Source organism: Eptatretus burgeri, chromosome 2 (assembly GCF_056783735.1).
Source record: "Eptatretus burgeri isolate ZD-2024b chromosome 2, Ebu_testis_v1, whole genome shotgun sequence".
Classification (NCBI taxonomy): Eukaryota; Metazoa; Chordata; class Myxini; order Myxiniformes; family Myxinidae; genus Eptatretus; species Eptatretus burgeri.
The window spans coordinates 147,533,356-147,545,010 of record NC_140962.1 but is presented as its reverse complement, the minus strand read 5'-3'; the positions used below and the strand labels follow the sequence as shown (position 1 = coordinate 147,545,010).

The following is an 11,655-nucleotide window of genomic DNA, read 5'->3' as shown; positions in this document are numbered from 1 at the left end:
AAGGCTTTTTGATCCACAAATTTGCATATATCGATCGCCCTGGGGGCGGGGCCAATTCGCCCCTCGCTCACCGATTGGGCGGCAAAAAGTGGGCGTGTGTCGTTTTTGATCCGTTTTTGAAGCACAAAATCCGTGATTTTGTACACGCTGTTCGACGCGCGTTCTGCATGAGTCCAACACCGGTACCCACAGCGGGGCAAGAACGGTGGCGATGCTACGGTGGCGAGGTGTGACGTGAAGGTCGTGGCGGTTGTGGTGAAGCGGTGGTTGTGGTCGGTGGTTGATGTTGTGGTTGTGATCATGGCGGTTGGTCCAAAATAAAGATAGTGAAAGAAAAACGGCTATCCTGAAGAGTCGCAGCTCGCATAAATGACATGTATTCCCACTAGACAACGGGTTTGGGCCTAACTACACATGCACTTACCGAGATACCTCACCTAAGGGACCTGAATGGTGGTTTGCGAATCTGGTAACCACAACACTATGTATATGTATATATATGTATATATATGTATATGTATATATATATGTATGTGTATATATATATATACATATATATATATATATATATATATACATATATATATATATATATATATACACATATATATATATATATATATATATACATATATATATATATATACATATATATATATATATATATATATATATATATATATATATATATATATACACACACACACACACATATATGGTGTCCCAAAAAAATATACAACTTTTAAAATGCTTTATTTGATCCAAAAAAGCAGTAATTTTGTCACTAATGCTTCATTTCTTGTTGCAGAGACTCTGAAGTTTATTTTGATACTAAGCAAGCGCCAGAAAAATGCCAAGACTGACCGTACAACAAGGGACGAAAATTGTTGAACTTTGGCACCAGACGAAAAGTGTCATACAGGTGCAACGTCTTCACTCGAGATATTTCGGTATCCACTTGCGCCATGCACCAAACTTTCGGACAATAAAGTGCACCATCGCAAAGTTTACCAATGTGGGACCATCTGTGACCTTCACAAGGGTCACAGTGGTCGGAAGAGGACAGGTCGTGGTGAAGAAAATGTGGAAATGGTGAGACAGGCGGTCGGTCGTTCAGAGTCCAAAAAATTTGATTCGACGACTTTCTGCAGAGACAAACATTCATAAGAGCACCGTTCAGAGGATCCTTCGCCAAAACATTCATGCCTTTCCATACAAAATTAAAATGGAAACGGTGCTTACTGATCAACAGAAACGCAAACGACTAGACTTTGCAAATTTGTTCTCAAGAAAGTTGGAGGAAGATGCAGACTTCCTCCAAAAACTTCACATGACGGACGAATGCCATGCTCACTTGTCCGGCGAGGTAAACAAGCAAAACTTTCGGCACTGGGGAACTGAAAATCCTGGTAATGCATCAACTGAACTGGTGCCTCGATCTGTTCTCAAAGTCACCATGTGGGTGGCGGTTGGTTGGTCTGGGATAATTGGTCCATACTTCTTTGAAGATGACCAGGGACGCACTTGTACGGTAAACCAGAGGAACTATCGCGAAATGATTCAGGAATTCTATCTGCCTGAGCTACGTACTCAGGCCCGTAGAAGAAACAACCCGATCCAGATGACAACCCAGTGGTTCTAGCAGGATGGGGCACCGCCCCATACACCAGGGAAATAAGGCGTTTTCTCAACCAACATTTTGAGGGCCGCTTTATCTCTCTTTACGCAGACGTTGAGTGGCCACCATATGTCCCTGACGTTATTCTTCCAGACTTCTTCTTGTGGGGGTATCTCAAGGACAGGATCTATCGAAACCCTAGGCCTCAGACTCTTGATCAGCTGAAGGAAAACATCCACCGAAAAATCCAGAACATTCCTCAGGAAACATTTCCCAAAGTGATGGAGAACATGACCGCGTTTGCAGGCAGTGATCTGACAACGTGGAGCCTGCGTCGAACATGTGGTCTAAAAGAAAATGACGATTCTATACCAAAATTTAAATTTTGGTGGCAATTTTGACATTGGTACAATAAGCTTCAACCTTTCAGCTTTCTATCCAGCTACATATCTTTAAAAAAAAATGTTATGACCATCCTCTTTGCAGATGAAAAGTTGTATTTTTTTTTGGACACCCTGTGTGTGTGTGTGTGTGTGTGTGTGTGTGTGTGTGTGTGTGTGTGTGTGTGTGTGTGTGTGTGTGTGTGTGTCTGTGTGTGTGTGTGTGTGTGTGTGTGTGTGTGTGTGTGTGTGTGTGTGTGTGTGTGTGTGTGTGTGTGTATATATATATATATATATTCCATGATATTTTAAACTGTTTCGGATGGATTATAACTTGGTCACATGACGAGAACAAGCCGATTTAGATTTGGCTTCAGGTCAGGATGCAGATGCGGCCTAGCGGGGATACAAAACGTAAATTGTTGAGCCTCGCGGAGGTGTGCGCTCCACTGAGTGCCATTCCCGTTGATTATCTGAATTCATGTTTTAATTTTTAATTTCTCTTTTGAAGCCTCCATTGCACAGTGTAATTGTTTGATGTTGACTACGTTTCCTTTGCCTGATTTCCAGCGCCGGTACTGAACAATGCCACAGCGACTGCAGGCGATGATGCTGAAAAGCAGTTGGACGGTCAGGCCACAGCGGTGTGTACCTGATTCGGTTGTGGATAAAATGAAAAATGCCCGATGGGGTGTGATTGATTACCTTAGCGTGTGTTTAGCATCACTATCCAGTTAAATCCCCCACTAACCTGCCAGACGCGTCTTGTTTTCCATGTCCTCATCATCCCTCTAATTTCACTTTTCTCTGACTTGACTTTCACTAATTATTTTCTCAAGTTTATTATCTTGCCAAAACGAAGTTTTTGCAAGATATGTTAGTCAGCTTGTATGTGTTTTGTTTTTTTTGTTTGTTTGTTTGTCTGTAATCACCGATTAAAAAATTCTGCAGAGCACAGTTATCATTGGAAATTTTTGTAACTTCGCATATCAGAGGCCTATTGAGGTCCCTTTCAGTGCACAAAATTTTGAAGGTCAAGGTCACTTTGTCGCAAATCAGGGGAGTCGACGAAACCCTTATTTTTTGAGTAATTTTGATCGGATCGTCCTCAAACTTCATGGGAATCTAGTTCATGGTCTGGCGCTCAGCTGATTAATTTTTGGTGGCGATTGGCCTTGACCTTCATGGTTAGCGCCTGAGGTCAAACATATTTGACCCCAAGGTCAAATTTTCAAGTTTTAGGAACCATATCGTGTAGTACCTCAAATTGAACACCTCCATGAGTGCTTTCTAGATATGTCAAGCTTGAGACGTTATGACGTCATTTGGTGACGTTATGAGGCAAAAGCATATTTTTCATGGTTACTCTGTAGAACGATTCTCATCGGAATCTCTCGTAGGCAGATATTCCTCAAGGAGTCGCTCCTGGTGGATAGCAGCTCTGTTCACCTCAGTGTGACCTTAAAGAAGTCACATGTGGTCACCTTTTGGCAAGATACGGGTCACCCTGCGGGTGACATTGGTTTTTTTATTTTTTGAATAATTATTCCTGTACATCCCCAATATTTGATGTGGCTTCGCTCCAGGCTGCGCCCAAATTGGACGTTTCAAATGCATGGCCTGTGAGGGATTCAAGTCTGGGTTTTGGTAAGGTTTGTGTGATAGACCAATCAAGACCACAGGTGTTGAGCTGTGGCCGGAGTGCTGTCCAATGGTTTTAAGGGTCATCGCACCAGCCTCTCCAATCAGGGCTAGTCTCTTCAGCTGTGAGCCAATCGTCTGTTTCAACCGTAACGGGCAGGCTTTGGGGAGGAACAGTTGGGATTTATTTATTGAGAAGCGTCCTGAGAGAGTTGGCTGGAGCAAGCCCGGAAACCGTTGCGACAGAGTGGACGGTCATCGGTTCGGGATACGCTGCGACCATTGAGAATCCAGAACATGCTTCGGTTGGGTTGAGAGTTCTGCTTCTCATCCCAGCTGGATGTGGTTCGTCCTGCCCAGGGATTCACCCAACCGACGAGACCCGTAACCTCCACCAGCTCTCCATACTGGGCACCGTCCAAATGACCCACCGACGGGATCATGTCCATTTTATTTGTGTGAATGCGTGGGCGTTTTGACTAGGCCATGTCTGCCCTCTTGGCGAGATTGCTTTGTTTTATTTTTCTTTGCAGGAGTGAGTCTCATGGAAGAGCAAGATAAATATGACAGTGGGGCAAACCTCATGTTGATGAACAAACAACATCGGTTGAAACAAATTAGCAAGTTACATGGTCGGGCTCGGAAACGTTAATTTGGGGTAATCCAGAAGAGGCAGATAATAGAAATCTAATAATAGAACCCCCTCTCCCCCTTCCCAATTATTATTGTTCCTCTTTATGGACTCTGCTTCACCTGCAATGCCATGGTCTGTTCCACTGCAGTCCGGGTCTGCCGGGCAAGGTGGAAGCCTGGGGGACTTCAACCAGCTAGACACGAGCCTTGTCCCTCCAACTGGTACACAGCCCTATCAGAAGTATCGTAAGTACCATTGTTCATGGTGTTCATCAAGCGTGCGGTCACACATACCCCTCTGACACTATAACTAATAACACCTTTCTCCTTCCCCCTGTGCTCAAGTGAAATAATTTATTAAAATCGGGTTCTCGAGCTTTGTTCAACAAGAGTTGTCTCTTGCAGCTGTGCCCGATGTCTCGACGTACCAATACGATGAAGGTTCGGGTTATTACTACGACCCTCAGACCGGCCTTTACTACGACTCAAATTCCCAGGTGGGCTGACCCCGGCCTTGTAACTTTATTGGCTTGCATAAAGTTGAGCTTTAACCTGAAGCTTGCTTGATTCTGCGCAATTAGAAATGTTTTCTGATTAATCGATGATTGAAGTAGCAATGTGATGTGTAAATCATGATTTGAGACAAGTTGGTATTTTTGGGAATGCTTTCGCTGTTTATTTTTAGATGTGGAAAGGTAAGACTGCTCAGGTCGTACTCTTGTTGGTTTGATTGGTTTGACACTGGTTGGTAGTTGATTGCCAAGAAAATGCTTTAGCATCGCAGACACTCTTTTAACAGAGTAATGGTACATTATGGATACAGGAAGTACATTCTGCCTTACTGATCGTTTGTGTGCGGTGTAGACTTCTGTCTTGCTGATTACATTTTTGCCGAGTAGACAATTCTGTTACTGATTGTATTTGGCGGGTTTGAATGTTTGCGATTACAGCTGATGTTCGTTAGAACGTGAATCACGCCATGGGTTTTGCAGAATCGACTGCTCAGTTCTGTATCTGTCAGTTGTTTGCTTTATCCGACACATTCAGATCTTTCCCTTTCCTCCACCATGGTGCCGACCGTTTCCATGATGCTCGTCGGTGTGACGGTTTTGCTTTGACCACAGTTTGGTGGTTTTTTATTTCTATTCCCTGACCCCCCCCCCCTGGCCCCCCTTTCCAACCCCAAGCATTATCTTACATAATTTATTCTAATTTTTTTTTATCTTGTCCTCTCCTTTCGCAGTATTACTACAACTCCCAGACACAGGAGTACCTGTATTGGGACGGAGAGAAGCAGACCTACTTGTCTGCAGCATCTCGCATGGAGCAGCAGTGCAACCAGGATTCCAAGGATAAAGAAGGCAAAGAGAAGAAGGAAAAGCCCAAAAACAAAACAGCCCAGCAAGTGAGCTCATTATTTTTTGGGGGGTCTTTAAAGTCATCCTCCTATCTCTACATTCTAAAGCTTGCTGTGAATTTGCCTTGTTGCACCATGAAGTAGCCTTGTGATTATAACCTTCTCTCTGCCCCCAACCACCACACCGCCTTTTTCCTCCCACTTTGTTTTGCACCGTTTGGAGTTTGACATATTTCTATTTCATCTCTAGGATTATTGTGCTTGCAGAGTGTCCTGTGCTGCTCTTATTGGCAGTCATTGATCGCCCGTGCTTATCCTGTTTTGATCGTCAAATGATCACCTTTTTAAATCGTGACACTTGATGGAACTCTGAAAACGTTTGCTTGCATCGTCATCAACATTCGCTTGCTGTGTTCTTTATAGATTGCTAAGGACATGGAACGCTGGGCCAAGAGTTTGAATAAACAGAAGGAACTTTTCAAAAACAGCTTCCAGCCCATCGGTCCCGGCGGCCGCGACGACGACCGCAAGGAGTCTGCCACGGCCGACGCCGGTTACGCCATGCTGGAGAAGAGGGTGCGTACGATGCGATGATGTAAAAAAAAAAAAAAAAAGGCTTCATCCTGTCTTCGCTTTTGTTTGGACTCATGTAAATGGCTGGTTATGCAAAGTTGTAGGCCATCACATCCTCTGTTCTTTAATATTTATATTTGTCTCCTCCAGGCTATTCAAGCAGAGAAGCAGATGACTGTTTTCAACCAAATACAAAAGGTGCAAGAAAAATCTGAGGAGGAATTGAAGAAGGTTTGTTCTTGCTTCCTCGATCTCTGCTGGGTTGCGCGCACACACTCTGGGTCTCGCTCGCATGACTATCGCAGATAGGCAGTGCTCTTTTTCGTAGACGAAGCCTGGTGGTTCACTGCTGTCACGAAATTGAGCATTTAACAACATGGATCAAAAGGAATCCGAGCAGGATTTGCTCGCACACCTGTTGTGAATGATTGGGCCGACTGTGATTTGACCTACTTTTACTTGTTTCCTCTTGGTTGGAAGTGGTGTCTTCACGTGAACACACCGGCGTGACCATCTCCAACCACCCCCGTCCACAGGTTGCAGGTAGTCGATTGATCCCCAGACATGAGGGCTAAGCTGCGTAAGCTGTCGGCGATAATCTGCCGGTGATTCTTGAGAATGCACTGGGTTAATCAGTGGAACAGTCATCGTTGCAAACTGCTTCAAATACCCATTGATGCAATTGTCACCCGGCGAGTCTGACTCGCCGTAAAACATCATCCCCTACCGTGTTGTGGGTTATCTGTGGTCGGAGGAAAACTCTGATGCATCACTAATGGGCTGGGGAAGCTCCTCATAGGGTTAGTGGAACCCTTGATGGAGCAAATGTCGTCAAAAGGTGGATGAGATTGTATTGGCCAATGGCATCCGCAAAACTACACCTGTGGGAAGAGGGTCGGTACACCGTGTCACTGCAGCTGGGGAAGGCATGTTTCTCATCTCCATTTTTCAGGCACCATCAATGCTTGCTGTGACCCCCTCGGCCCTCGTGGCCTCGTACGGTGGCGGTAGTGACAGCGAAGATGAGGGTCCGGGTGCCGAGGGCAAGGAGGACAGACTTACGGACTGGCAGAAGATGGCGTGCCTCCTGTGCCGGCGGCAGTTCCCTTCCAAAGAAGCGCTTATTCGTCACCAGCAGCTCTCTGATCTGCACAGGGTGAGTCCCATGTTTGATTCGCCCCTTTCCTGTCCGAGTGTAGCGCGTGTCGGCGGTGGATGGTTGCTACATATTGTGCGTACCTTGCACTGCGGATACAATTTGCTGTGCGACCTGCACCTGGTGGACGAAGGAATGTCCAATGTCTCGAGTCGCTTGCATTCTGCACTTTATTACCCCTGCATGAGAAAATATTTATTTATTTGTTTTAATGGTGTTCCCCAGTTTGGGGTACTTGATTCAAGATGATGATGACTGTGCATCTCAGTTTTGTTTATCTTGGTTGCAGCAAAACATGGAGGTTCACAGGCGTTCAAGATTGTCGACGGGAGATCTGGAGGAATTGGAGAGGAAGGAGCGTGATGTAGGTGGTTGCGCTTTCACTTGCATCTTTACAACTCGAATCTATGTTGTGCGTGTGTGCGTGTGCATTGTGTGGTTCAGCATGCAGGTTGCCCGAGAAGTCGGTTGTGTTGTTCACCTGTGAAAGATTAAAAAGGAAACATTTCCAAGTTGAATTGTTTGCTTGTTGTGCAGGGATATTTGTGATAAGGATAACGGTTTGAATGTGACGTGCTGTTTTGTACAAATAAAGACTAAGTAATACAACGCTGAGTTGACATATTTGTAAATATCAGGCCAAGTATCGGGACCGGGCGGCCGAGCGGAGAGAAAAGTACGGCATCCCTGATCCCCCAGAACCCAAGCGCAAGCGTCCGACCGCACCAGAACCCACGATGTAAGCATTGCGGGCTCGAGATGGCGGCCGTGCTCGAGAGCCTCCCGCTAGCGAATAACTTGATTTGGCGTGTCTCGCCTTCAAGAAGTCATTTGCTTCTGCTCGGGCAACTTGAGCACGCGGCGGTCGAAGAATGCGAGCACACGATTACTGTACAGTTGGTTGCTTTTATGTTTATGCACTGCATCCCCTGTTCTCCCCATTTGTGCAGAAACTTTGAGCAGCCCACGAAGGATGGCCTCACAGCCGACAACATTGGCAGCAAAATGATGAAGGCGATGGGCTGGAACCAAGGCACGGGCCTTGGCAAGAAGGAGCAAGGCATCACCCTCCCCATTGAGGTTTGTTTGTATTTATTTACTTTTTTAACCCCCCGGTATGAGCGGCCTTCGACACCGACGTTTCTTCAAGTGAGACTTTATTGTCCTTCACGTGTGGGTGATCTCTGGGGCTGGTTCTCTTCCTTAGGCACAGAAGCGGATTCAGGGTGCTGGTCTGGGTGCCCGGGGCGCCACCTATGGAACCACGGCCACCGACACGTACAAGGATCACGTCCGTAGAGCGATGATGATGCGATTCAGTGAGATGGAGTGATCGGGTCGCACCGTGCCATGCCTTCCGTGGTGTTGTACTCTGTTGGTGGATTTTGCTGTGTTGTTTAACCCTATCCTCTCAGGATGGGGTGGGGAGAGGTTTGGTGGGGGTGGAGGGAGGAGGGAAGGGAGGTTGAAAAAACGGATATATCGTTTCTGATTCAGAATTAGATTGAAAATGTACCATGTACATAAATTTTTTTTTTTTTTTTAAATCTTGTCTTGCCCTTCTGTACATATTTTCACTTGTACATGTTCATGTTGTCTGTTGTACATCAATAAAACTGTTCTTCATTTTGTTAAACTCTGGGGTGCTGTTTAAGTTCCACCATGGCCATATGACGGGGTCCCGGCTTGCAGCTTGAAATGATGTGTAGTGAAGTCTGTGGATGACATCTTGTACGGGAAGGAAGGCAGGGTGCCTCTCCCACCCCACCACGCCCCCCCCCCTCCTCCTAGATCCACTTGTCTTCCTTTTCTCGCCAAATGGCTCGAGTGTTCTTTCCTTTGCATTTTTCATGACTCTGCAGCTAACGGTTAATCTTTCACGTTGTTCTGCTCTGGTTCTTTCACTTGAGCACTTGCTCGTTCAACCTCATCCACATTTCCCATTTAACTCTTCATCCTGACCGAAAGATAAACCTCCTCTTGTCTTTGTACGTTCAGGTCTGCCATCCTTCCCCCGAGACACGTTTTGCGAGCTTTATTTGCCAGTCACCGCCGCCGCATCCGCTCCCGTTATACTGTGCCCGACTCATTCCTCTCTTCCTTATACCCGAGTGACAACTCTCCAATGAGTCTATTTAATATAAAGTACGAATCGGGATGGGTTTTTTTTCCATGGAAATTGATGATCTGCAGTCGAGTTGATTCGAAAAAAAGAGGAAGGAAGTTCGATTGTTTATTTAAAAAAAAAAAAAAAACATTTTGTTTTAAACAAGGACACCCTCAATGCCCAGAAAGGGACAGACATTAAAAAACAAGAGGTGTCAGGATATTGAACCTCTCAAAGATTGCTTGTACTCCGAGTACAAGTAAATTTTTCACAAGGGAAGACTGAACCTTGAGAAATCCAGCAGAGTGAAACTACTGGTGTTCTGAGTTTGATATACAAGGATACCTCGTGTGGTTAAAAAAATGATGGAACCCCTTTATTTGAACCACATTGTTTTCATAAACTAGTTTGTGGAAAGAGACAAAGTCGAATTTATGCCAAAGAGGTTTTATTTACTAAGGTATCTCTTTCCAAGCAGTCTGCATAACATCAGCAAATCTTCCAATACTCTATGGTTTGACACGAGACCAATTGTGAATTATTTAGTAACCTCCACCACTACAGGTGGACCGTAGGTTGTTTTTCACCCGAGTCTGTATGTATATGAGCTCTTCAGCCGGGTAGTTACAAACCCGTCTGCGCTGCGCTCAGAATTGCAGACATTCCACCATGTTCAGAATTCGTTGCTGGCGTTTCCTTCTTCGTTCTCTTATACTATCCTTCATCCACCTTGTTTATAAACTGATTATTCATCGCTTTTTGTTACTTGTTTTTTTTTTTAATTGTTTGCAGTCTTCATCTTGGTCTGTTAAGCTGTTGCCGTGTTGTCTTCGCTCAAACTCGCAGCCCTTCTGTCAGAATTTTTCCTGGAAATACGATGACCCTTTTGTGTGCATGTGTGTTTTGATTATTTTAAACATTTATGGTGAATAACAGGTGCTGTGTGCACTGCGGTGGTCTTGCTTCCATCTCGGGCATGGGTGGTCGGTGGCCCTGTCCTCCCCACAATTTTTTACTTTCTGCTGCTCATTGCAATGCCATGGGATATGTCAACCCTCCAACATGCGGAGTTGTCGGTACCGATCGTGTACAGCTTTTTTTTGGTTGCTGCTTGCATCATTTGTTAGGGGTGTGGTTTTGCCGCTGATGCCAGTGCACTGGTACTCATTTTGCTGACATCGGAAGGATGACAGGATTAGTCAACCCCCTGGTGTTAATTCAGTGGAAAATGGAGTTGAACTCAGGACCCTGGGATCCTAAGCCACCACCCTAACTGCTAAGGCAACACCAGGCTGGAGTTGGTGGTAACATGCAGACATTTGGGATTACTTTTGCATAAATTGCAGTATGCTAATCGGTCATAGACAAAACAGCACACATTACAGAACCTGTACCGAGCATTGAACTCCTCAGATGGGTGCCTTGAGCCTGCTTTGTCTTCCACAATGTTCTTGTTCTTGTGCGTGAAGAACAATGCTAAAAGTAAATAAACGCATTTAATTTACAATCTCACGAGATTTCTGTCATCTTGTGATTTAAAAAAACAAAACTTGTGCAATCATAACTCTTCGGATAAAGACCTTCCTAATGAAATGGGGTTTTATGGTCCTTGGTCGAGTATTTTAAGAGGAAAATGTCGGATACGTACACACTAAGTGTATTATACAGTTTTGTACATCTTTATTTTATATATCATCTTGTACTTTTTTTTTTTCCACCTCTGGCCTGTATCATGTGTAGACCTGATGGATCCCCCACATGGATACAATGAGGGGTCATGCACTTCCTCGAACTCTGATTTCTTTTATTTTTATTTAGCGACTTAAGATAATGGAGGAAGAAAGCTAAAGTAACAAATATAAAGAATGATTCGTATGTACGAGCCATGTTTTTAATTATTGGGAATCGCTGGCATTCAACCATCTGATGTATCCGAAAGGGGGGAAGGCATGATGGTTCCATTTTATGAAATTGGGGGATGAGGGGGGGTTATAGAGTTTGTGATAAAGGGAGTGGATGATTTTTTTTTTTTTCTTTTTTTATGACTGGCACCCTTGGTGCGACTTACAAGGACTCACACAAATTACAAGGACATTAGTTGATATTATGTTTCCGGGTTGTCCGTCCGTCCGGATTTTCGTTTATGCCCGAACTCAAGCAAATTGTAGAATTTCATCAAGCTTGGTAAAA

General features: G+C 44.7%; 1 protein-coding gene across 4 annotated transcripts in view; it reads left to right on the top strand.

Annotated features, from left to right (window-relative positions):
* LOC147033481 (RNA-binding protein 5-like) overlaps window positions 1-8,994 on the top strand; it is a 41,101-nt gene extending 32,107 nt beyond the window's left edge. For 3 of the 4 annotated variants that reach the window (XM_085871670.1, XM_085871668.1, XM_085871669.1), the window contains exons 16-26: window positions 2,569-2,642; window positions 4,422-4,518; window positions 4,678-4,769; window positions 5,516-5,677; window positions 6,053-6,205; window positions 6,353-6,433; window positions 7,155-7,358; window positions 7,648-7,722; window positions 7,997-8,097; window positions 8,309-8,438; window positions 8,566-8,994. In XM_085871670.1, coding sequence (XP_085727796.1) covers window positions 2,569-2,642; window positions 4,422-4,518; window positions 4,678-4,769; window positions 5,516-5,677; window positions 6,053-6,205; window positions 6,353-6,433; window positions 7,155-7,358; window positions 7,648-7,722; window positions 7,997-8,097; window positions 8,309-8,438; window positions 8,566-8,691 — 1,295 coding nt within the window. In that variant the 3' untranslated portion in view covers window positions 8,692-8,994. The remainder of the gene's footprint in view (window positions 1-2,568; window positions 2,643-4,421; window positions 4,519-4,677; window positions 4,770-5,515; window positions 5,678-6,052; window positions 6,206-6,352; window positions 6,434-7,154; window positions 7,359-7,647; window positions 7,723-7,996; window positions 8,098-8,308; window positions 8,439-8,565) is intronic. The other variant, XR_015055561.1, reaches the window with a different exon arrangement.
* The last annotated feature ends 2,661 nt before the right edge of the window (window positions 8,995-11,655 follow it).